Source organism: Centropristis striata, chromosome 18 (assembly GCF_030273125.1).
Source record: "Centropristis striata isolate RG_2023a ecotype Rhode Island chromosome 18, C.striata_1.0, whole genome shotgun sequence".
Lineage (NCBI taxonomy): Eukaryota > Metazoa > Chordata > Actinopteri > Perciformes > Serranidae > Centropristis > Centropristis striata.
In genome coordinates, this window is record NC_081534.1 from 16,291,794 (window position 1) to 16,317,699 (window position 25,906).

The 25,906-nt window shown below is 38.7% G+C and overlaps 1 protein-coding gene across 2 annotated transcripts in view; it reads left to right on the forward strand.

Moving 5' to 3' along the window:
• fig4a (FIG4 phosphoinositide 5-phosphatase a) overlaps positions 1–25,906 on the forward strand; it is a 66,097-nt gene that overhangs the window by 18,904 nt on the left and 21,287 nt on the right. For both annotated transcript variants that reach the window (XM_059355977.1, XM_059355976.1), the window contains exons 9-20: positions 55–155; positions 1,634–1,796; positions 6,150–6,247; positions 11,019–11,152; positions 12,732–12,848; positions 15,850–15,895; positions 16,671–16,819; positions 17,707–17,873; positions 21,363–21,501; positions 23,526–23,584; positions 24,677–24,824; positions 25,054–25,137. In XM_059355977.1, the coding sequence (XP_059211960.1) occupies positions 55–155; positions 1,634–1,796; positions 6,150–6,247; positions 11,019–11,152; positions 12,732–12,848; positions 15,850–15,895; positions 16,671–16,819; positions 17,707–17,873; positions 21,363–21,501; positions 23,526–23,584; positions 24,677–24,824; positions 25,054–25,137 (1,405 nt within the window). The remainder of the gene's footprint in view (positions 1–54; positions 156–1,633; positions 1,797–6,149; positions 6,248–11,018; positions 11,153–12,731; positions 12,849–15,849; positions 15,896–16,670; positions 16,820–17,706; positions 17,874–21,362; positions 21,502–23,525; positions 23,585–24,676; positions 24,825–25,053; positions 25,138–25,906) is intronic.

Consider the following 25,906-nt stretch of genomic DNA (forward strand, 5'->3'; position numbering starts at 1 on the left):
TATTATTATTATTATTATTATCGTTGTTATTCCTCCTTTACCTAACAACTACAGAGCTTCTGATCTACGGCCGACCGGTTCACATCACCCTCATTGCCAGGCGCTCCAGTAAATTTGCCGGGACCCGCTTCCTCAAAAGAGGAGCCAACTGCGAGGTACAGCAGTTGCCGAGGCAACAGGGAAGAATAGATAGCGGAGGCAGGGCTGAGGGCCAACGGGATGATTGAGATGACTCAGGGTGATCACAGGGGGTTAATTTGACCCGCTGCCTCTACCTTGAGTATGCATGAGTGTTTGTGTGGGAGGTGGGAGGAACTTTAGGAACAAACATAGATTCCCTGCCATCCTGAGATTAGGGGTGACACCATTTTCTCGGTTTCCAGCTATGGTGGTACAATGGTCAGTCATTTTTATACAAGATTGTAACTATGTTTGATTGTAGCATAGTGCCTGATTGGCCTTTCACAACAGACAGTTTGACTTGTCAGCAGGAGAAGCTTACAAAAAGTTCATTATTGTCCTTGGTAGCTGCAGTACAGTTGCATTTCTGGAGCCTTCGATCATATCACATCTCATATCATCTCATCTGCCGATAGATGTGATCAAGATTTCCAATTTATACTTGAACAAGATCTCCTTGATCAGTGACAGTCTTGCTCTATCTGCTGATAAAGATCATGTAATAGGACAGAAAGCTTCAGAAAAGCCACTATGGGCACTTTCACAACCCAAGTTTGTTTGGTTAGTCCAGACCAGAGTGAAATTGATACTTTTATTTTTGTTTTGTATTGAGTCCAGTTCACTTTCACATTGCCTAAATATAAGCGGACCAAAAACAAACAAAGCAACATGGAGCTGAACACACCATGAAATATTGATTACGTTTTTTAATCTTGACTCTGCACTGATCGATTCTTGCATGAATCCTTTCTCCTCCAGTTGATCTCGAATTATTTTATAACTGTCATTGTTTTTGGGGACTTTATTCAGCATCTCCTGTTTGTAATCTTCGGCCAGAGTATGATAATGACCAACCAAACAAGGAAAATAACAAGGATTTACCTGCACCAGAGTTCGATTGAAACGGACCAAACTTTGGGTTGTGAAAGCTTCAGTGAAGACTCTTCACAGGCTCCCTATTCAGTTTAAAATTCTTACTCTCACGTAAAGAGCATTACATAGTCAGGCTCCCGTATATATTGTTGAACTACTCACTACTCGTATCTGTCAGCTCGGTTTCTTCGGTCAAACACACTACATCTTCTGTCTGTTCCACGAACCCTTCTTAAATCACGTGGTGAGCGATCATTTGAATATGTGACACCCAAATTTTGGAATTCTCGGCCTCCACCCCTACGGTCTGCTATTTCTGTGAACTCTTTTAAAAATCAGCTAAAGATTTATATTTTTAGACAGGCGTTTGGATGACCAGCCTGAATTGTACATTTCATATTTTATAATTTAATTTTTTCATTATGTTTTTATTGTTCCCCCTTTTATTTCTGTAAAGCACTTTCTGATTTTATCTGTGAAAAGTGTTCTATAAATAAACTTAACTTACTTACTTACTTCCTAAGTGAACCTTTTGGTGAGGTCAGTTTTTTCACCCTTTGTCTTTTTCTCTTGTTTCCAGGGCGATGTGGCTAATGAGGTTGAGACAGAGCAGATCGTCCATGATGCCTCAGTTATGTCTTACACAGCAGGAAGTTACTCCTCGTACGTCCAGGTGCGAGGTTCAGTCCCGCTCTACTGGTCACAGGACATTTCCACCATGATGCCAAAACCCCCGATACGATGTAAGACAGCAGATTTCTTTCTTGCTTTAAACATCATTCCTTTTTGCCCAGTATCAAAATGTTATTTTTTACAACGGCGTATTAGGGCCAAGCATGAGGGGCGGCGTCTGTGGTGAGTTGAGGTTCGCTGACAAAGACAAAACACTAGTTTTCCGACTTTTTTTCTCATAAATCTGCTACTTTTTTCTCATAGATTTGCCACTTTTTTTCTCATAAATCTGCTACTTTTTTCTCGCAAATTTGCCACTTTAAATCTTGTAAATCTGCAACTTTTTCTCACAGATTTGCCACTTGAAATCTCATAAATCTGCAACTTTTTTTCTCGTAGATTTGCCACTTTAATCTCGTAAATTTGCCCTCCTCCCCCAGTTCCGTATTATTATTATTTTTCATACTTGGCCCTAATACGCCATCATATATTTTGATATCAAACATTTTTATATAAATATTTATGCTGCTTTACCTTGCTGTCAGACATCCTTGTTAGCTCTATGCTCTTGTCAAAGCCACCAGACTCCTTTGGGAAAAAAACAGCAATTTTACCTTCCTGTATAAATTGACAATGGATAAGTACCTCATAAAGCCCCAGTTCAATAAACCCAAAGTACCCCACATCTGCTTTATAATGGAGAAGTTAGCAATGCTGCCCAAGCTTCGCTCCGAGATGTTTGTTATATCCACTTTGCCATGATACATAAAGACGGATAGCAAATGAGAGATACAGAAATATCTTATTTCAATGGTTAGCCATGCAGTGCCACAGCATGTATTTGACTATTTACATTTATGAAGCTCAATGTATCCATTCTATCAGCTGCACAGGACATGAAATAACCTTGTAGGGACAGAGGAAGAATGGAATTGGAAAAAGTGCATTAAAATAGGAGAGTGGCTTTATACCGGGGCCATTCTTCTAAAAAGAGCGTAAGGTGAAAGAAGGACACCCCCCTCCTGCTTCCCCCCTTTGTATCTGTTCTCTTGTCTCATTATGAGCAGGAGCAAAACACAAATCCAGGGCCAGAGGGAGGTGATCAGGTCCAGGACACTGATGACATTGGAGTGCGTTTCTTGTGTGTGTGTGTGTGTGTGTGTGTGTGCGCACGCAGGAAGACATGCATGTGTACAATGCCTGTATTAAATCATAATCTTTTCCCTCCCAGTTTGCCCTTTCTATCATCCTCAGATGGCATTTACTTGTGTGAGATAGAGACACTGAGCGTGTTCCTGAGATCCCTCTGTGCATGAATTTAACTCATCTTCCTCCTCCCGCTTTGATCCTCAAAGACAGTCCTTATCTGACATTTCACAGATGTTGCCCAATTCTTGCACCGTCAGGTTATATGCACTGTGTGTGTACATGTAGTATGACACAGTCTGCCCTTGAAATTTGGTACACTCGGTTCACTTTCTTTTCACCTTAGCAAAGGAGGTCATGTTATAAGTGCAGCTTGTCTGTTTGTCACCAGGATTATTTAATTCATATTTTTGCATGTGAGTGTTGTGATCCATACTTCTAGCAAGTGGCTCGTCGTTAGAATTCAGAGGTCAAAGGTTAGGTCACTGTGACCTCACACGTTTTTTTTGCTGTAACTCAAGCATTTATTCGCTGATTACATTTTAGCTCCAAAAGGTCAAAGGTCAACTCCACTGTGACATTATAATGTTCTAAAAAAACACTTTTCTGGTCATAATTGAATTTAACAGAAGTCTTAAACTGTGTTTTTCTTGTTCTACCAAGTCAAATATATGAGACATAATATTTAATTATGTTATATATAGAATAAATATTTGGTATTTATGGCCAGAACTAATGTTGGCTCAAAAATGTAACTCAGTTAAAGTATAAAACATTATTAATTTATATTTTCATAGCATTTTTTTGAGATCAGGTAGCATGTGAGACTATTTTTGACACTGCACAGTAATAAATTGTCCCCAGATTTAACAAAAAATTAATACTTATGTGCAATTTCATGGACGTTTTTTGGTGCAGACATTTTTAAAGTTACGGGATGCGCAAGGGTTTTGTAGCCCAATCTCAGAAATCAAAAATAAGCCTCACTATCTGTACAACATACGACAAACTCCGTCTTCAGTCCCTTGCTTTGGATGAAGAGAACCTCTCCAGGCTCAGCCAGGTGACGGTGATGCTGGCTGCATAGACAGACACCTGTTAGACAAATCTAGGTCAGTGCGACGTGCCCGTAACTGTGCTTGCGAGATGCTTATCACGTCAGCCATCAGCCATTCCCTCGTCCCTGCCATAACTGTCAAGAACCATTGTTGCATAAGTGCATATATATTATGTCTTTATGACTGCCCTGGAATGGGAAAATGTCTGGGTTGTGAAGGAAATGACCTTAATTGGGCCCCTCTCCTTCTTCATCATCGTCACTATCAATGTTCCCTTCCCAAGGTAGAATACGAACGTTATAGCATGTATGGTAACTTAAGCTCTATCTATCAACCCGGAGGCTTGAATATAAGCACAGTGGACAAGAGATGATGAAATACTAAAGTGGACTTTAAAAAACCATGTGTCTGAGCTCCTGTTTGTATTGTCACTTTTTCTACCAGTGTGCATGATCCGACCTATTTCCTCTAATCTTTCTTCTTGTTGCTTCACTGGTCCAATTTGACTGCTGGCTGCAGGTGTGGGGCTCCACAGGAGTGCCAAATGGAAGCATTAAACATGGTTTTAAAATAAAGAATGAATAGAAGAATGGAAATGGAAGTGGGTGCATGAAGCCAGGGACAATGAGCAGGATAACAGGCGGGGGTCAAAGAATATTTGTTTGCCAAACCTGTGGATTAGTGTGCTTCTGGACTGCACAGTCCAGTATTACACTCTGTCTGTGTTCCTATTTATTGGCTCTAATAAACAGACAGTCCCTGATAAAAAAATAGTTACATCATCGACCTACTTTCTTGTTTTAGTGGAGAAGCCTGAGTTTTGAGAAATTGCCTTTCAGTCTATCGGCGAATGAAGTTACACAATAATGTTTGAGTGGATGGCCCACGATGAAAGCCCTTTTACCTGCTGCTTTAGGTGGCAACATTCTTGGGAAAAATCCCAGTCACTAGTGACTTTTTTCCATCATCCGGCAGTGGTTGGTCCAGCAGAGAGCTAATGCATCAGACTCACTCTTCAACACGTGTGTGAAGTGGCATGCAGTGTTTTTTCCTGTGTTTTCTGCTTCCATGTGGCAGGAATATTGTCAGGACGGGCTCAAGGCAGGACTCAGATGCAGAGCAGGTGTACTTAAAGTCTCTTTATTAAGGAAGCAAGAGAAATCCTTAACAGAGTGAAAAACCAATGAGCTACAAATTGGATTGGAATACAGCCAATCAGACAGATGACACACGGAGAAGGGCAAGTGACCTGAAACGAGAGGAGAATTACTCTTGCAAAATAAAACAGGAAATAACGAGACCAGAACACAAAATAAGACACAACTTCACTGCAGTGTGACAAATATAAAAGCGAAGAGTGATGACTACAAACAGTTGAACTGCAAAAACAAGTGAAAGTGAGATCAAACACATTCATCGTTCAGTCTGTACACCCTGACACCACATCACATTCACCCTCATCCACCTTCACTGGCTCCTAGTTAAAACACGCATTGAATACAAATGCCTCCTGACCTACAGATCCACAACCTCCACTCCCTCGCCCCTCCATATCTCACTGACCTCCTCCACCCCTAGACACCGTCCCGAAACCTGAGGTCCTCTGACACAGGTCTACTCATCGACCCCTCATCAAACTAAAACTTTTGTGCTGGTGCCTTCGGATCCGCAGCGCCCTCCGTCTGGTCCTCTCTCCCTGTCAAAACCCGAAATGCTGCCTCCATTTTTTTCTATTCCCAAAGTCTTTTGGACTCACTTAATCCCCTCAACCCTTCATCAGTGCCTCACTGTATTGTATTGTATTATAAAGCATCCCTGGGTTTTTTGAAAGCGCTATATCAATTAAAGTTAATATTATTTTTAGTAGTAAAAACATTAATAAGGCAAAAGCAACTATTTACTATGTAAAGATACCTTGAAGTAATGGCGTCCTGACGAGAGAATGAAGTCACACTCTCTCTGAGCTTCGTCCGACTCGTCACCACTCTGCACTGCTCTCATACGGCGGTTATCGATTCCCGTCCCGACAGTATTGTTGCAGACGGTTCCCCCTCAGGTCTCCACTGCTGCCACTTTTAGGAGAGTTGCTTGGCGTTGGCAAAGTTAGCTTCTAGCCAGACGGCTCATTATGAGAGCCGTGTACATGGCAGTCGATATGCACTGAATTGTGTGTACAACCACTTTAATCACTTTAAACAATTAGTCTGACTTCTCTTTCAGTGGACCAAGCTGACCCATATGCCCACGTAGCCGGCCTCCATTTTGACCAGATGCTGCAGCGGTTTGGCTCTCCCATCATCATCCTCAACCTGGTGAAGGTAAAATACATACACACACACACACACACACACACACACACACACACACACACACACAATGCTTTTTAAGCTTTAAGTTTTCAACTAAAGCAAATGTCTTCAATATAAAAGAGTTAGCTGGCATTTTACGGTACATTATGCACAGTCTTGTGTTTTCTTGTTCTTAAAAATTTGGCTATGACTGTGAAACAACTGAATTGCTTTGAGCTTGCACATGTGAAACTTTTACCCAGAGTGAATGACAATGATTCAGCAGAGGACACGCAGCACCCTGATCAAGGACAACCACTCGAGAATCCATTCTATACAGCTTCTCCTGTAAATTAAGTAGATCAGAAAAGTAGAAAATGCAGCTACACTGGTGCGGTCATAGAGTTTATGCTGTCCAACTCAACAGGCCACTCATACCTACATTGGTTTAGGATCATACCTTCATAGACCTAAAACAATGATTTTTTTTGTTTTTTTCAACTCTTTGTCAGTCGTCTCATACTACTGGACCAATCATTTTTTTTAACATGTTTATGACTGTCTGCTCAAGGACCTCTCATAGTTGTGGTGATTCACAATCTTTGATAAATCAGTTTCAGTGATGATTAAGAGTTTGTCGTCATTGACTGCTGACTCGTCACTCCTCCGGCCAGTAGTGGCAATGGCAATAGTGAAAATTTGTGTATCCGCCCTTTGCTTCAAATCCCCTCCAATATCTTAACGGTTCTTTCTTGGTCCATGCTACACCCTTCAACCAAGTTTCATTAAACAAATCTGTCTGTAATCCTGCTGACAAACGGACAAACAAATAAACAAATCAAACTGAAAACATGATCCTCTTGGCCGAGGTAATAAAGACGGGTTAAGAAGAAAATATACATAAGGAGGAATTGTTGTCTGGGAGACTGTATGTAACTATTAACCCTCCTGTTATGTTAGTTTTTTTAGGAACAGCAATAACCCGGGGCATGTTTAATTATCCAAAAGTGTCAGAAACTAAAAATACCAATAAACATTGTTTATATTTCATTAATAACTCCATTACTAACCATTTCAATCAATATTTAGTGCAATGGTGTTCTTTACCTCTCACAGATCGTGGTTCAATGAGGGTAATTCACTTTTTTTCATAAAAAATGCATGTAAAAACTTTTTTTTATTAACATTGGCAAGACCTGCAAATAAAAAAAAACAATGGTTTTACATGACATTGATTTTCTTTTCATTTTTATATTTTTTTAAATGAAAAAATACTTCTAACTTTTATCCTTTTTTTAATTTTTAAACTATCAAATGGGTCAATTTGACCTGCAACATAAGAGGAGGGTTAAATGAGAAATCAGTTCCTTAAATCATAAATATATTATATTTACCACTCATGGAGAGATGGCAGGCAAACCTAAAGTTATATTAGCCTCAGGTACCTTAATAAGATCCAGGTTGTAGGAAGACTGCAAGGATTATGTAAAATATCTCTGTGTATTGTTGATGAAATATGCCCAGTCTGTGCAATCATTCAACTGGTGGTTATCAAAGGGGACTTTCATTGTGGAGTTGGCCGACCGCTGGATTGTTATTAGTGGTTAATTATTGCTTTGGAGACTCCTATAATTACCAGCAGTTGAAATGGTGACTTCTAATTATTGATCTTCTTCTGCATTGCACACAGCAATGATGAGAGCGAAGACTTCAAAGCACACATGCACCTGCAGAAGCACACATGGTGTCCTTCACCTTGTCCCCTCCACATCACGTTAATGTAAATTCAGCTTTAACCGCCTACATGCTCTTGAATTATGAAAAACTGATGTAAGGCAAATGATGAAGCTTTGAAAAGTACGATGCTGATAAAAAGCTTCTAGCCAAATGCTACAAAGTACTAGTTTTGTTTCATTTTTATCCCCTTCGCTGTGACTCAGTGCTCCAGTAATCATTTCTGCATTCCCTTTTCCCGTACACGCGCGTGGACACACTCGGAGAACACAGCCATACACTCTTGGGTATCAGGCTCACGTTGTCACTCACAAGGGAAGCCGTGAGGCGAGGGACCAATCGCAGACCTCGGAGGTCCGCACAAGCCAGGGCATGTGATATGTGCCGACTGCGGGGAGTAAGGGAGGGGACGCCCTGCTTATACACTGCACCCTCTCTCTTATCCCAGAGAGACAGAAAGAGGAAGGAACTGGAAATTAACCATGAAATCATGACTGTCCATCTCACCACAGTGGTGGCTGGGATCGGCGTGGCATCGTAAACCCTGGCATGGGTGTTTGGTTTTTGTCATGGGTCGATGAATGCTTCTAAGTGGAAGAGATCACATGGCCAAGCATGTGAATCACTATTCGGACCAGCCGACTTAATTAGAGTCCATTTGTTTTGCTGGAGATAGATTGACCCTCCGCACATGCTTTTTAAAAAAAAAAAAAAAATGTAATCTATTCATTTTGATTTAATCAGAGCTAATCAAACTCTCTTCTTTTAGACAATTTTGTCTGAAATGGCAGCCACCATCCATCACAGAAGCAGAACACAAAAAGGAATAGATGAGAAAAATGAAAGGGAGTCATTAAACTCATCCTTTTACCATGCAAAACTAAACATTAAAATAATCGCAGTGCACATTTCTGCCCATTACAGTGTCCATGAGCAGTAGATGTGCATGTGTGACTGTTTGGGTTTATTCATTATCTGTGAGTGCACCCTCGCACATCTATAACCATGATTACTGTAAACACCACATGTGTGCTTTTTTAAGTACCTGTGCACGTGCAGTGTATTTCTAGTCTTTCACCTATGCCTAGAAAGTGTGAGAGTGTGTGTGTATGTGCCAGACTGTATGAAACGCATGCATTAGTAATTTGACTGGATGCTGCATCTCTCTGCCACTGCTGAATGTGTGGATAGAGATGTGAGCTGCTAAATGATGCTGCCAAGCCCATTATCACCCAGGGGGATCAGTCAAAAAGGCAGAACGTGCAGAGAAATAACTCCAGGGAGAAGAAAGACGTAAAGGGATAGTTTAGATTTCTTGAACTGGGGTTGTATGAGGTACATAGACAGTGTGTCATCTATTGTAGATGGCAGAGAAGCAGGCAGGAGTAACGTACTTCTGTGTGCAGCAGTAAAATAGATGAATGAATTGGAAACTGGATCCCAGATTGCTGCTGTGCCATCGTTGTGTGAATGTGTTTACCTTACTGATGATCAGGTGGCACCTTGCATACAGACTTCATTACCAAAAGCGGTAATTTAACCTTGCAGAACTCCAGGTTTGCTGGTCTACTACTGCCTCGATGGTTTAATTTGTTTGTGTTATTGCATGAATTTGGTATTTTTAAAGGAATAGATCAGATTCACCACAAGTCACATTGTAACACAAACAAACTCTCTAAGCCAGTAGTTCTCAACCTTTTTGAGTCGCGACCCCCAATTTAACATGCATGTTGTCCGCGACCCCCACTCACTGAACAGAATCTCACATGCACAGTTCGGATCACCCGAAAAAGAAACAAAATGACCAAAAAAAAGGAAACAAAATGACCAAAAAAGACACAAAATGACCAGAAAAGACAGAAAATGACCAAAAAAGGAAACAAAATGACCAAAAAAGACACAAATTGACCACAAAATGATAAAAAAAGACACAAAATGATAAAAAAAAGACACAAAATGGCCTAAAAAGACACAAAATGACCAAAAAAAGACACAAAATGACCAGAAAAGACAGAAAATTACCTAAAAAGGAAACAAAATTACCAAAAAAGACACAAATTGACCACAAAGTGATAAAAAAAGACACAAAATGATAAAAAAAAAGACACAAAATGGCCTAAAAAGACACAAAATGACCAAAAAAAAACCAAACACAAAATGACCAAAAAAAGACATTAAGTGAAAACACATTAACACATGAACACTTTAACACAGCGGAGACAGAGCTGACTTCCAAAATGATTTGGCGACCCCCAGAAATCATCTCGCGACCCCAATTGGGATCCCGACCCCAAGGTTTAGAATAGCTGCTCTAAGCAACTGTAGACCAGTAGGCCCTGTCTTGTGCGTGCTAAAAGTTACTGGTTTTGTCAAAGAAGTCTGGTGGCTTTGAAGACAGCACAGAACAGCTCTAATTCCCTCTGTGTGCATACAGTTATGTTAGCAAAAAATATGTGTTTACCATTTTCTCCCTTTATCATTTCATTATCATTTACATTAACAGCAATCAAGTTTTGATCTGTTTGATTTAACCATCTACACAGTCAGCCTATATCCTGATTAAACCACACACATTTATGGCTAGAAATGTTAAAAACATGAAACAAAGATTAATATTCACCGTACCCATATTCTAAAATGCAGTTCAAACTTGCACTGAATTGCACTTTCACTGTAAATTGATTCCAAATGCATCAGCTCTTTCACACCTTAATCCCTCTCCTTTCAGCATAAGATTAAATTTGCACAAATATACATGCACAACACAGCTGCATATCATGTTTCCCCACCATCTACCTGCAGTGTCTATCCTTAGATCTATGCTTTACATGACACATACGTCCATCTCTTCATGGGTTCTCTAAGTTGTTCCTCGCAGCTCTTTTGTCCTCTGAGGTCACTGTGGAGAAGACCTGAATGGAGCTGTGCGGGTTTATCAAAAGAACAAACATTTGTCACATGTTGAGCTGAAACTGCTGTTGTCCTCATGGGACCGTTTTTCTCTTTCTCTTTGATAGTAGAATCCATAATACATGTGATACACGTATGTCTCTTTGCTGTGCCACAGAAACGGGAAAAAAGAAAACATGAGAAGATTCTGAGTGAAGAGCTCTATCCAGCTGTGATCAACCTAAATCAGTTCCTCCCTCCAGACAACTGGATTGACTACATCGCCTGGGACATGGCCCGCTACACCAAGAGGTGGGGGCAAGAAATTTACCAGTGTTATGAGCTTATATTTGCCTAAAACCCAGCTCTGTTAGTGTTGTAATGTTTCCATTAGGGATGGGCGTTTGGAAGAAACCTGCCAACTCGAACATCTTTAACGTTAACGATCAATTAATCACTATGTTTTTATACAGACTCCAGAATGTATAAAATATGAATTCATGGGCAAAATAAAAGATATATATATACAGTACTATGCAAAAGCTTGTTTTGATAACGGGTGCTTTTATTTTGAAAGGAAGAAAAGAGACTTCCTGTCGATCGTAAAACTAACTCAAGTGAGGTTAAACTGTAAAGATAACATGAAGAACTTCAGTGTTTTATGTTTTAGCCCCCAAAGAGGCATAAGGTTAGTTTTCACAGTAATCTTCATATTTAAATGTGTTTTGTGTTTTGGATAAATTTAAACCTAGTAATTCATGCTGGCAAAGTTTGATACAGTAAGCTAGTTTTGTTCAAATGAATACTCTTGTATTTCAGTTTTTTTATAATTGTTATTGCAACTTTCAGTTTGCAAACTGTAGCTTTATCCAACTTAATTCTCAGCTCATTAACTTACTTGACGTACGGCTGCAGAACTGAAGGCTCAGCCCTGTTTCAGTTCAGTGATACTTATATGCAGTCATAGATAAACATAAACAAAAAAATACACAGATCGATAAAAATTCCACGTGATCGACCAAATTCTTAACAAACATTAATCGATCATCAATTAATTATTCCCATCCCTAGTTTCATCAATGTTTCAAACTCGCTGCTCTGCCATCAGTCAGTAACACTTAATGAGGAGGACTGAAATGTAGTGGAAACTGACATTTCTTTTTGCCTGAATTAGATATCAGTTTACTTTACAGTAGAACAACGGGTACAATATTTTAGTTAAAGCTGCTGCAAATCTAGTTGAACCTTTTATCCATCAAGTGTTGCAATCGTTTTGCACATTTGCATCGCTGCTGGTTCTGCACGCTCCCGTGAGTAAAGGCCTTAATGATGGTTTCAGACCAAACAAGCCAGTTTGGAGAATAAAGAGCAGCACAATGTGACTAACTAGCATGCTCAGACTATATCTGAAGGTTTTTCATTACAATATTAATTTCCAATTAATGTTCTTGTCCATTTTGATATTCCCTGCCATTACAATCAAAGAGAAGAGTTATGTAATTCTGGGAATTCAACGATGAGCAAAATGGTTTTTTTTCCACCATTTTTTTATCAGCACAATTGGTGCTGCCAATCTCATTGGAGACGTGTGAAGGTTATTTGGGATCAGAGTTCAATTTAATTCAATTTAAGAATTGAAAAGCCTTTTACAAAATTAGATTAGTAAGTGTAATATAAGTGTAGCTGCTCTTGCCATTAGAAATAATGTTGTGCCTTTTCTTTTTATGTGAACGCCCTCCAGAATTTGGCCTTGTTCGGCTCATTGCCTTGAATAAAGTTCAGTAAATAATCATCTTACAAAAGCCAATGGTATTGTACATAATCACTGTGAATCAGCTACAACCACTAACACACGAAAATAACACAATCTTAACATTTGTCTTTCTTTTAGTAAGTTGTGCAACGTTCTGGACCGCCTCAGTATGATAGCAGAGAACGTGGTTAAGCGAACAGGTTTCTTCATTAACCGATCCGACTTCTACTGTCATACCATCAGACCAGATGAAAGGTGAGGTGATTGCATAACACTGCCATATGAAGCCAGCATTAGGGGGGTAGTTTGGATTCTTTGAAGTGGGGTCCTATTAGGTAGACAGTAGATGGCGGAAGGCACGCCCCACTTTGGAGGGTCGGGCAACAGCACTGACATAGAAGCTAAGCAAAGTAAGGTTGAGGACATGGCCAGCAGGAAAACTGATTTTAGCCACCTAAAAAATCACCATCTGTTTAACTATACACTTTGTTTAGAATATTTTCACTGCTCTACCTTATTACGCTGGGGGGAGTGAAGCCATTACCTATGCTCTCAAAGCCACCAGACTCCATTGACAAAAACAGTAACTTTACCTTCCAGAATAAATTAACAATGCGAACGAGCGGAACAGTGGATTTGCTATTATTCTGCTGCTTTGATCAGTTAGTTGGTTTTTTTGTGTGACTTTGGTGAATCTAAACTAACCCTTTAAAACACCAAAGTCACACAGTAACACAAACGAGTCAGGGTTGTGGTACATCAGCCACTCAGATGGTCTGCAAGGTAAAATTGCTGTTTTTGTCAATGGAGTCTGGTGGCTTTGAAGAGAGCATAGATAACAGCTTCAGTTCCCCCCGGCTTAAACTTGGACAGGGTTGTTTGACAGCAAGGTAAAGCAGTGAAAAATATTCTGAATATAGGTGGTTAACATTATGTTTTGCTATTGCCCCTATCCACAGCAGCACATTGCTTAGCTTCCATGACCGCCATCTGCTGTAGGTTAAACACTGACTAAGACTATGGATAAGTCCCTCATACAACCCCACTTCCAAATAAATCTGAGCTCTCCCTTTAAACTAAAATGAAAGTTAACCAGGAATAGCTCATGACTTTTCCTAAGTTCAAACAATAAGAGGTCACATGAAAACGAGAGAAGGTAAGAGTGATAAGAAGAAGGAATCATGTGCCTGACCACGCCACTATCTTTCTTGCATTTGTATACGAGACTTTTTTTTTCCTAAGGGATGGCATATTATCCATTTTTCTATTCATACATATTCAGAACCATACATTTATCGACGCTGCTTAATTTCGAAACTCCCAAGATATGAATTCTTAATGGAAATTATGCTTGATGACAGTTGTGTCGCAGAGAGTTTTCTGCTAATGAGCCGAGTAGATTGCCGTCCATGTACTTAACGCATGGCTCTTCCATTGCCTGCATGTCTGAATCTCTTTCACCCAGCATTACCATTCTATTACATAACCCAGCAGCCACTGCATGGGCTGTATTTATTACCATTTCTTTTGCATTACCTAGCTTTATCTTACAGTCTTTTTGTAGCACTCACGCAGAGGCGATTCTAGAGTCCATTAGGGCTCGGGGTGAAAAATCACAGGGGGCCCCTCGAGCCAGCCTACCATAAAGTTGGAATAATTTTGTTTTCAGACACAATCCTCTGTTAATTGTGGTTTCATTTTCAATGTGGTATGTTCGGAAGAGATTGATTAATAAAGTTTTGAGAAGATATACAATTGATCTGCCAATAATATATGACATTGTCACAATAATTTCATGGAAAGAGGTATAAAATATTTTGGTGCAATTTTATTGGCGACTTTGTATTATAAATAGTCAGACACCCAACAAAAAATTGCAAAATATAAGCATATTTTCTTCCAAATTCCAAAATAACAACATTTAAAGCCAGAAAAAGAGTAAAAACATAAATGTTTTTATGGTTCATTGTTTTAATAAAATGTTAAATAATTATGTAATTTTGGATTCAATACTTATACATTTATTTTTTATAAAGATAATATAAAGATTTATTTGACATATATTATCTGCACCTCTTACCACTGTCCTGCTTCTTTTTGCTCATCTTCCTTCTTTTTTGATTTGTCTTTTCACCCCAGAAGGGTAAACTCCCCTTCATTTTTTTAAGTGGCTTTCATTCTTGACATTTAGCTTGTTTGTTTAAATAGAAGTTTGTCGGCCTGTAGCCCTGCCTTCTGCACCCATGCACATCATATACACTAACAAAACCCAATCTAATCTTTTGCGTAGATGCACGTATTGTACACATTGTGGTAATCCGAGGCTAATCAGAGATATTTGATAACATTGTTTTCTCCTCATTATGTCAAGCATGCACATACTCGATACTACAATGGCTCATTAGTCTCAATCAGTTCACAATGTTCATGCTACAATGAGATGCACCTTGCTTTAAAAACCTGCCCATCAACAGTTTATTCTTCTCTAAACAATTCAGAAGCTGTTTTTAAAAAGAGATAAAGAGCCAATTAAGACATAACTCAGAAATGTACCATGTTCTTGGACTATGAACGGATAGTTTCAGATTTTCTGAAGTGTGGTTGTATGAGGTACTTGTCCTTAGTCAGCTACTTACCATAAAAAAAATCATTATTTTATCCTATTTTATCCTATTTACCTTGATGTTAAGCAGCAAAATTGCTGTTTTTTTCTGTCAATGGAGTTCTGGTGGCTTTGAAAAGAATATAGAACAGTTTAAGTTTCGCAGTGCAGGCAAGACCGCATGACAAATATAGCAGTGGAAATCTTCTAAATATAGCATACACTTAAACTGATATTGATTTTTTTTTTAGGTTGGCCTTACTATAATACTATAAAAATCTTGTCTGCTTCTCCAGAGTTCTCCACCATCTACTGTAGAGGCATGAGAACCTCATACAGCCCCACTTCATTAAAACTATCTCTTTAACATCTAAATTTACTTTTTAAAGAGTGTGGTCCAAGGATTGTTGAAAGTTTGGCAGATACTGTATGTCTATTGACTTTTTTTGCATAGAGTTAGATGGGAAGCTCTATAGCACTGTTCTATAATTTTTAGCAGTAAAATGATGATTTAAAAAGCGATCACTTCTCTTGTATCAGGGAAAACATGAGTGAATATGATTGCAGAAAGGCAGAATTGAAATGTGCACTTTAATGCTCTTGCCTGTGTCCAGACTTTTATTTTCTAACTTTGATTAAATGTCATTTTTCTAGGTGGGGTGATTTAGGTGGACACGTCACAGCCAGTGGACGGGTGCAGGTACGCCACGTAGCCAACAGGTTTTCTGTCGTGTCACAATTCTGTTTTTCTGAAGACACTAATATTCTCCGCCAATTTATGACTCATTTCCAACTTTTGTACATGGTAAAATAAGAGACTGTTTATCGATTCAGTTGCATAAGGTGATAAACATACACACTGTGAGATTTCAAGGCAAAAGCTCGTCATTATGTTTACTTTAAAAAGGGTCAGCATTCATCGCTACAGCTGTAAAACTAGGCCAATGCATTTAGCTGATAATAAGAGTTTTTCTCAGGAACCTCACGTATACAGTGATCTTAGAGTTATCTCATCTTTTTACTGCAATTTACAGACAAAAGGTAAATACATTTTCAGCTAATGCTTTGATTCCTCCAATGCTCTTTCAGGTACTTTGTGTTCGACTGCATACACAAACATCCTACTTTGCCACTTTTCTGTGTTTAAGTGACTCACAGGGATATGCATTTTTGAATTTGGTCCAGTGTTGAGTGAGAGAGCTGTACCCAGAGTACAGAAAGCAAGGCTTTGTGTTAAGATTTTTAATGTCTCGGCTCAATATTTAGCTGATTTTGACAATATGGCTGGCCACACAAGACTTTAGAACTTGACTTGTCCTTGAGCGAAACTTGCTTTTAGTGGGTTGCATCGACATTGAACGACTTCAACCTGCGCACATTCAATACTGGAAGAATTTCATCCCCTTTTTCACTTAGAAAAAAAAAGAACTCCACTTTGAAAAATACTCACATTTCATGAGTCTTTCTTGTTGTAGACTGGTGTGTTGAGGACCAACTGTGTGGACTGTCTGGATCGGACCAACACTGCCCAGTTCATGGTGGGGAAGTGTGCACTGGCCTATCAGCTTTATGCACTGGGAATGATTGACAAGCCCAAACTCCAGTTTGATACCGACTGTGTGAGGTAAAGGTCTTTGCTTAGGCTTTTAATTATTTAAGGTTACTTTAAGGTTACATATTATTCTTATTTTCCAGTTAATCTTGTATTTTGGGTTTCGACTGGAACATTTTTAAAAGAAAGCACATTATTTTCTCATACTGTGTCTGAAGACCCTCTCTCGGTGTGAAAAGCTCCGTTTTAGCACCTGTCTTTTTAACACCAACTCACGAAAAAGCTCTGATTGTTTAGTGCATCCTTGGTTCCCAAATCTGTCCCTTGTGACCATACAGAAGTCCTGACGGATTGTTTAGAAACAGTTTGTGAAAACAGGCTTTTAAAGTAAACTACAGCAATTTTATTTTATTTTTTTTTACTTTCACTTATTACGATCCCCATTAGTAGCAGTTATTGCAACAGCTATTGCAGACCTTAATCCCACTATTTCCTGCACAAAATCCAATTTGCACACATGTTCCACTCAACTGCACCAGCTGTTTTTCCCATCTCTTTGCAGCACTTATCTGCAGTTTTGTGTTCTTTGCTACCTTATGTCCACTTCTGCTTTGACCCTGAAATTGCTTCATGCAGCTGTATTTTTCTCAGATGTAGCTGTAGAAAACAAACCCAAATTGAGTTGACTTCTGTGAATGCATCAAGGAGAACAAAATCAATCACGTTTCACTTGTTGTGTCCTCACAGGTCTGTGGTAACAAGACATTCACATGATACGCACCCTTCAGTTGTTGTACAGAAACTGAAAAATTACATAAAACAATCAAACACCCATGATATCGTCTATGAGAACCCCACTCACCAGAACAATAAAAAACAAACAGCCAAGATGAACATCAGGGCCTTGTTTTGCCTGTTTATTGCCTGTGTGTTCATTTGGGATTGTGTGTGTGGCTAAGGTTGTTTGAGGAGCTGTATGAGGACCATGGAGACACTTTATCGCTGCAGTACGGCGGCTCCCAGCTGGTCCACAGGGTCAAGACCTACCGCAAGATAGCTCCATGGACACAACACTCCAAAGACATCATGCAGACACTGTCGCGCTACTACAGCAATGCTTTCTCAGGTGTGTTACACATACACATACACATACACATACACATACAGATGCATAGCATGGCTTTCACACAGGCAGAATAAATACTTAAGCAAGGACTCTACAGTATGGTTATGCACAATGCATTTTAATGCAACTCAGCCTTTGCACACAAATGTAGGACATTCAGGCGATGTATAGATAAATACACCATTGAACCAAATTACTAAGAACTCAAGCAGACTGGCCCTGTGCTGCAGTCAATCTGATGTAACTTGTTATTACAGTTTTAAACATATATTGTGTAAGCAAGAAGAGCGAAATGACTCATACTCTTTGATTTGTCATGGTAACCTTTTTCAGCAGACGCCACACTTAACCATATTCACAGGTAAACTCAGGTCTGTTCTGTTTTGTAAGACTGTTCTGTTCTGTGTTCCCACTTGTGATTGGTTGCTCCATCTCTAGTGTCTGTAACTTTCAGACATAACCGTGCACAGCCAACATAGTACACCGAATTGGTAATCAGTACATTTTTCCCTTCTAAAATCGGTATCAGTCAGACTTTAAATGACAAAATGTGGAAATTTTTAACTAAAACAAAAAAAAATATTTTTTTTTAGCCAAACTAATTCAGATCCAGCATACTCCTGAGGACCGAAGGTGCTAGCTCTCAAGCACATTCAAAGTCATTTTTATGACTATTGTGTTTGTTTTTATGGAAACTCATGAATTTAGTGTCTATGGCTGTGAAAATGGATATCTTGAGGGCATTCGAGTTCCGATTTTGCTATCTGGAGAATTCTTTTAATTTATGTTTTTCACTCTCCTGCAATTTGCAACTAGGATCTAACTGCCAGTCAGTGCTTTATAAAGTGTCTTGTATTCTGATTTCTAATTATTTCAAATGACACCCTAGTTTACAGGTCCACACAGTGCTTTGATGAACACATGCATGAGTGCACGCAAGGGTTTTCACAACACACTTGTGGCTGTTCCACATCAACAGGTGGCATTTGTAGCCCCAGATTTGAAGAGGAAAGTTGTTTACTGTGTATTAATTCAGGAGTCATGGAGCGGAGCCACATGACCTACTGAGCTGACCTCCTTTCTGTGTATTTCATATCTTGTCATTCGCTTCATTTTGAAAAAAAGCAATTATTGGGAGAGTTGTTGATTGCTTATTCAGACAGAAATGTCAAGTGAGAGTCATATAATGCAGCACACCCTGCAACAGACTATCACACACTCAAGTTCCCAGCATTCTACGGACAGCGCACTCAAAAAAGCCATGACCTATATCTATCAGGTCTGTGTGTTGTAACTGGTTGACCAAGATGACTTTGCCCTGTTGCTAGGTTATGCCTCTGCACTCTCTGCAAGGCAACAAGTCGAATATATAAGGCAAAAGGAATGTTAAAAAAAACATGAACCCGTAGGATAAGGTTGCAAGTGTGTCGGCTGTCAAATTGCCCGTTCACCATGACACCACCATCCTCATACATTTACCCATGGTGACATTCTCATGACCTGAGAGACTTACTGACTATTTACAACTCCTAAGCCACTTACTCTTTGTCACAGTGATGTTACTAGATTAAAACACTCCAAATCTGGCATTGTGTTGCTCTGTAAAAGTCTGGAGTATAAGGTTCTCTCCTAAATTGTGTCGGTTAACAAACAAAGTTGAGGTAACTTTTCAGTTAAAACAAAAACCTGTTCAAAATACAACTCTGAGTCCTGCCACATCCAGAAGTGCTCGGATGACACTGCTATTGTGGGGCGTGTATCAGGAATGGACAGGAATCTGAATATAGGGATCTGATAAAAGCCTTCAGTGACTGGAGTCACAAGAACTATCTCCTACTGAATACATCAAAGACTAAGGAAATTATCATAGATTTCTGCAGGTTCAAGCCCCCCTTCACCCCACAGGTATTCAGTGAATACCTGTGGGGTGGACATGGAGGTGTTGCCAAGTTATTAGTATCTAGGTGTATACCTGGAAAATAAGTTGGACTGGTCCCTAAACACTGACGCTTTCCACAAAAAGGGGCAGAGCCGTCTCTTTTTCTTAAGGAAGCTCAGATCTCTTGACATCTGTAGTAAGATGCTGCAGATGTTTTATCAGTCTGTGGTGGTAGTGTGTTGTTTTATGCTGCAGTCTGCTGGGGAGGCAGCATCACACACAGAAATGCAAGGCGGTTGGACAGACTGGTCTAAAGATCTGGTTCTGTGGTTGGAGCCAGGTTGGACACACTGGAGGAGGTGGTGGAGAGATGACCTGTCAAGATGTTCGAGGCCATCATGATCATCCGCTCTACCCAGTTAAAATAAAAAATTGTAGTAGGAATTATTCGAATGATGCATTCCTAGACATGTACAGTACATACACTTGGTTTAAGACCCGCCTCTGGGTTGTTCATTTGCATGGTCTACAGTCATAGCTCACTCAATAGCTATCTCAACTCAAGTTTGGAACAAATTTATGTTCTTTAATCTATTTGTACAAATATATTTCATAAAAAACATTTTAATAAGTTTTGTAGCCAGGTGCCACATGTAACTAATATTATATTTTCAGTGTTGTGACAGCAAACACATCATATTTTTCATTATATGTTCTTTAAAATACCTTTTTTGTCTTATTTTGTTTTTATATATATTTTGACATGCATTTTCTATCAGAACATACACAACAGTTATCCCTCAGTTCATGTGGATGACGTGTGTGTTTTTACATCTCTTCCAAGCACTCTGGTCACATCATACAGTAAATGCTGCCACATGCTTTGCACTATATTCGAATGAGTGTTTTGATAAGACCGGTGAAATAGGGCAGAAGAAGTGTACTGAAATTGCATGGACCTTTTGACAAAATTGCACAGTGTATATTTTAATCTTAACACATTTTGTGAGATATGGCTTTATTTCAATTACTTCTGTTGCACGTGTACTTCATGTTCACAGCTCATCCATAGCTCTTATCTCATGATGTACTGAATGAATCATAGGCTGACAATTGCCAAGAGAAAAGGCTTGGTAGCAGGCTTTAATAGGAGCCAATTTAGTTCTAATTATCTAACGCGACTGTTGGTGCAGCATGCACGGGGCTTCACAGTTGGGGGAAGGATTAAATGGCACCAAACTGGGAAACATGGGAAACACGTGCAGAAAACACAAACACGGTCTCTGTTCATGAGAAGAGGACACAAGCTGGAGGGAATTCAGTTGTATTTCATTCATTGGCATCACTGAAGACTTTTCTTTTCAACTTCAGTGGCTGGTGAAGTTTGTCTAGAGTCCATGGATGCATGGTTAAATAGGTTTGACAAATGTCTACAATGATGATTTGATTAACAGAATAATTTAAGATTAATTTCAGAGGATAGACTTATAGATTTATCAACTAATCGTTTTAGCTACAACAAGTGACAGACATTTTAAAAAGGGTGTCTCCATTCCTGCCTTATGTTATATTAAATATATCTTGTATATTTGTCCAACTTGTTCCTCCAGATGCTGACAGACAGGATGCCATCAACCTGTTTCTCCAAGTCTACCAGCCATCAGAGTCCAAGCCACACCTGTGGGAGCTGCCCACTGACTTCTACCTACACCAGAGGAACACCATGGCCCTCCCACAAGACAGACGCAGGTAAACACAAGCATTTGTACACTTACAAACATGCAACATCTTGCATACATGCCAAGGTTATAATAGTTTTGGATTTTTCATTAGTTTTAGTTTTAATTTCGTTGTGAATTTTTGTTTTCAAATTCAGTTAGTTTTAGTTAGTTTTTAGAGTGAGATTGCTAGTTTTAGTTTAGTTTTTATTTTTTGAAAATGCTTAGTTTTAGTTTAGTTTGTATTAGTTTTAGTGTTAGTTTTAGTTTTTTGTAATGGGTATGTGCCTTCATTTCCTTTGGTTTATCCATCTCAGCCCCAATAAGGTTATTAACTCTTACAGTTCTCTGTATTTTGTATTTTGGTGGGAGTGTAGTGCAGTCTCAGTAAACATATTTACCATGTGTTCCTGCATGCTGAAATAGACTGAAGAAACACTGAATTATGTATGAAAAAAGTTGACAAAGACGAAAACGAAGGACATTTTCACTATAATTTTAGTTAGTTTTAGTTAGTTTTGTAACCACACAATACAGTTTCAGTTAGTTCGCGTTTTTTAAAAACTCATGTTTTTATTTTTATTTCAGTTAACGAAAATGTTTTTTCAATTTTAGTTTTTGTTATTTTGTTAGTTTTCGTTAACTATAATAACCTTGGTACATGCACATATCCAAATCAATCAAATCAAAATGACTTTATTTATTTTATATTTTATTTTCATAAATATTTTATATATATATATATATATATATATATATATATATATATATATAACTAATCAATGTTTTGTAACGTTTGTGTGTATTTTTTTGGGATGATTGGATATCTCAGAAATCACTCACAAAAAATTACTACTGCTGTTTCTGTAAATGTCCAGGCTGTACAAGTCTGTGGTTGAGGTTCTTCACATGACCATGTTTTTCATGAGATTGCTTTTATTAATGTAATTTGTGCTGCTGCTAAATTGCTGCTATATGTCCCTGTTGGTGTGTGGCAAGAAGTGTAGCAAAAGCAGTTAAAATGTTGTATTTGGAAGGGCTTAATGTCAACAAATATGGATTAAAGAAGACGTGAATTATGGAAATTATTACATCAGTCGTTTCAATGAATTCTGACTTTTGGACTTTGACAATGCTCTGGAGATGTTGGAAATGTTTGGAGTCCAAATGCAGTGTGATGCCTAATCTTCATCTGCAACTCTGCAGCAAACCGATATAAACCAAATGAATAGATGTGCCAGAAATTCTTTTGCATGCAAGGCCACCACATAGTCACATTAAACACCTTTTTATCCTTGAAAATTGGATACCTGAAATCTCTCACATCCAAGTGTTTTCCTTTATCAGCCTTGTCACATTAACTGTTTCCTGACAATGGGAGTGAGAAAAATATCCCTCTTCTTTTTTAATTATTTACTTATTTTAATGTAGCATGGATGTAATAGACTTAAATAATTTTGTTATTTATTTTAGTAATTCTGTGTAATAAAGTTTAGTAGTCAGCTTGCGTTTCTATCCATGCTGATTTTTTTTTACCCTGTGAGGTTCATATTATGGTTTGTCAATTAGTCTTTCCTTACTAATGATTACAGGTTTTGACCCAGGGTAGTTCTGTCTTTGTAGTTTGTGTGCATGTGTGTAGGTGTGTTCTACTATGCAAGCTATTTTCTCTCCATTGTCTTCATGCTTACATAAAACTAGACCCAGTTTTCACTTGTTCATGCAGCCACAGTGGGCCAAGGTAGCTCAGCCATTATTCCAAGAAATTAGTGTGGCTGGAACTGAAATCAATTCAGCAGCCCCACACTGCGCTTGTTCTCTCAAACCCACCCAAAGTAGCACATCAGACACTAAATCATTATCAGTGCTTTCAGTCAAAATGGTAGTATAGGATAAAAGGCTGATGTATTCAGGTGTTGTACAGTAGGTGGTCCAGTCAAGCCAATTTCATATCTAGGTTATGTGAAGGCTCAGGAGAGACGGCAGCATACACATCAGTCAGTGGAAAATTTTCTGAACGGTTTTAACACATTTGTGTATGTTGTCTGTTTGCAGCTACACTCTGTGGTGGTCACCGGGAATCTTGTCCTACCTTCCTGTGGCCTATGATGAAGGTATATCTTCACTTTATAATGCCTGTAATATCCAATATATGTAACAGAGGCAGTTAAAATATAATTTTTGTATTTGAAGATTTACATGTCTAATTATAATACGAAAGTAACTCTGATGAAAGCAGAAAGCAGTAAAACCGCTTGGGCGACACTCAGGCAACAATCTGTTCACTGTACTGTATCTTATTGTGAAGGACAGAAGTATGGTCCTGGGTGTGTTGATAACTATGGTTGATAATGGTGATATGATTTTTTGGCTTACCCAGAAACATCCAATTTCCCCCCAAAAATCAGCAGCGCCCATTGTTTTACAGCGAGTAGATGAAAGTGACCGATCCGTGAAAATGATAGTGCTACGCTACTTCAACAGCGTTAGCGTCCTTTTGCTGACTGGTAAACCCAAGGCTAACTTACATAGTTAAAACGATATATGGTTTGAAGACAAGAGGTTAGATTCTAGTTTCACACCACTTAATCAAATGGAAACATAACACAATCATTTGTACTAGTAATTAATGTGAAATTTTGATAGAATGTTAGCCAACAGACGACTGATACGGGATACTGTGACGTTAATTCAACGCCGTTAGCATCCTTTTGCCAACTCTGGTAAACCCAAGACTAATGTACAAGGTTAAAAACGATATACGGTTTGAAAGATAAGATTCTAGTTTCACACCACTTCGATAATTGGAAACATAACATGATGATTTATACAAGTAATTAATGCAATTTTGATTTTTGAGTGTTAGCCAAAAGCCGGCCCACTCAAGATACAGTGACGCTAATTGTTGTTGTACTAAAAGACACTCTTAGGAGTCGGTTGTTTAGTTTTTCTAGTAGTTTGCAATATGTTTTAAGCAGTTTTAGGGTGAGGTGGTTAGGATTAGGGTCCAAAACCATAGTCGAAAAAGCAATGAATAATGTTGTCTACATCAACTTCCTTTGTAGTTATACAATATCTCAGACTTTAGTAATACAGGTGCAACCTATCAGTTTTAGACTTTTCATGAGACATGAAAGGTTTATACTTTAAGTGTGTCATTAATGTTTAAAAAATGTTTCTTTTTCTGCATTCCTGTGTGGATGCAGTCTCATGTGATGACACCATGAAGAAGGTCAAAGTGAAGAGAGTGAACCGCTTTGACGAATCCACTGACATCTACACAGAATTCTTCAGACCTTATGAACTTACTTCCTTTGATGACACATTCTGCATCGCCATGACCAACTCTGCAAGGTGAATACACAGACCCTTTAGACAATCAGAGATAGAAATATGAAGGACTTGGTTGTAATCTACAATTAGAGACGTGTTTTACAGCTTAAATAATCTAAAATTATTGCTTAAATGTTGACCCTTGATGCGAAAACACCCAATAAATATTTTGGCAAGTATTACTTTTACATAATTGTTATTGTGACATTATTGCAGTTAATGAGTTTTCTTCTAACTTCCGCTCATAAAGGGAATTTATGCCCAAGACAGTCGGAGTGGATCCAAGCCCGTTCACAGTTCGCAAGCCAGAGGAAACAGGAAAATCAGTGCTGGGGTGAGTGTATCTTTATAAAAACTCACATTTGGGATTTTTCATTTATTTATTTCATTTTTATGTAATAAACCCCATGTCACAGTGCCCTCATACACACAGCTTCATTTGACAGTGTGTTCTCAAGTTACCAAAAACACAGCTCTGTCCTTTATCCTGTCTTTGTTCAGAACACACAGTGCTGAATTAACCTGTGATGAACTTCATGTGTGTGTGCAAGCATATGTTTTTTTAAATAGTCTCCCCTGCACAGACATACTATGAGGACAAAGCTTAAAGCAGAGCCTGATTAGAAACCTCATGTGCTGGTGATTCCTAATGGTCTCAACATTATTGCAGCACAGCGTGACCATTACTGCTCTACACCTTGCCACTCTAATGTTCTTTACTGCTTCATTGTTTTCCTTTAATGCTTATTACATTAATCTTAATATGAATCTCCATTAGCTTCCACAAAGTAGTCGCTAGTCCTCCTGGGTTCCACACTAGGATTGTAACAGTAAAAAAAACATAATGCTATTTAAAAGGATATTGCTCTTACATAGCTACATTTGTTTTTAACAACAAGAGTTAAATAAATAACTGAAATGGGGAAAAAATAAGTGGGCCCAAGCAACTTCCTTGTGCAACACCGCAATACTTTTTTGCTCTTACAAAAGCTCTAAATAATTTCATGTCATCCATAATAATAAGCTGAGCAAGTTTTAGCGACAGCTTGGCTCATAGTTCCTCCGGTATGTTCTGTGTTCAGCAAACATCATTTAAAAAACAT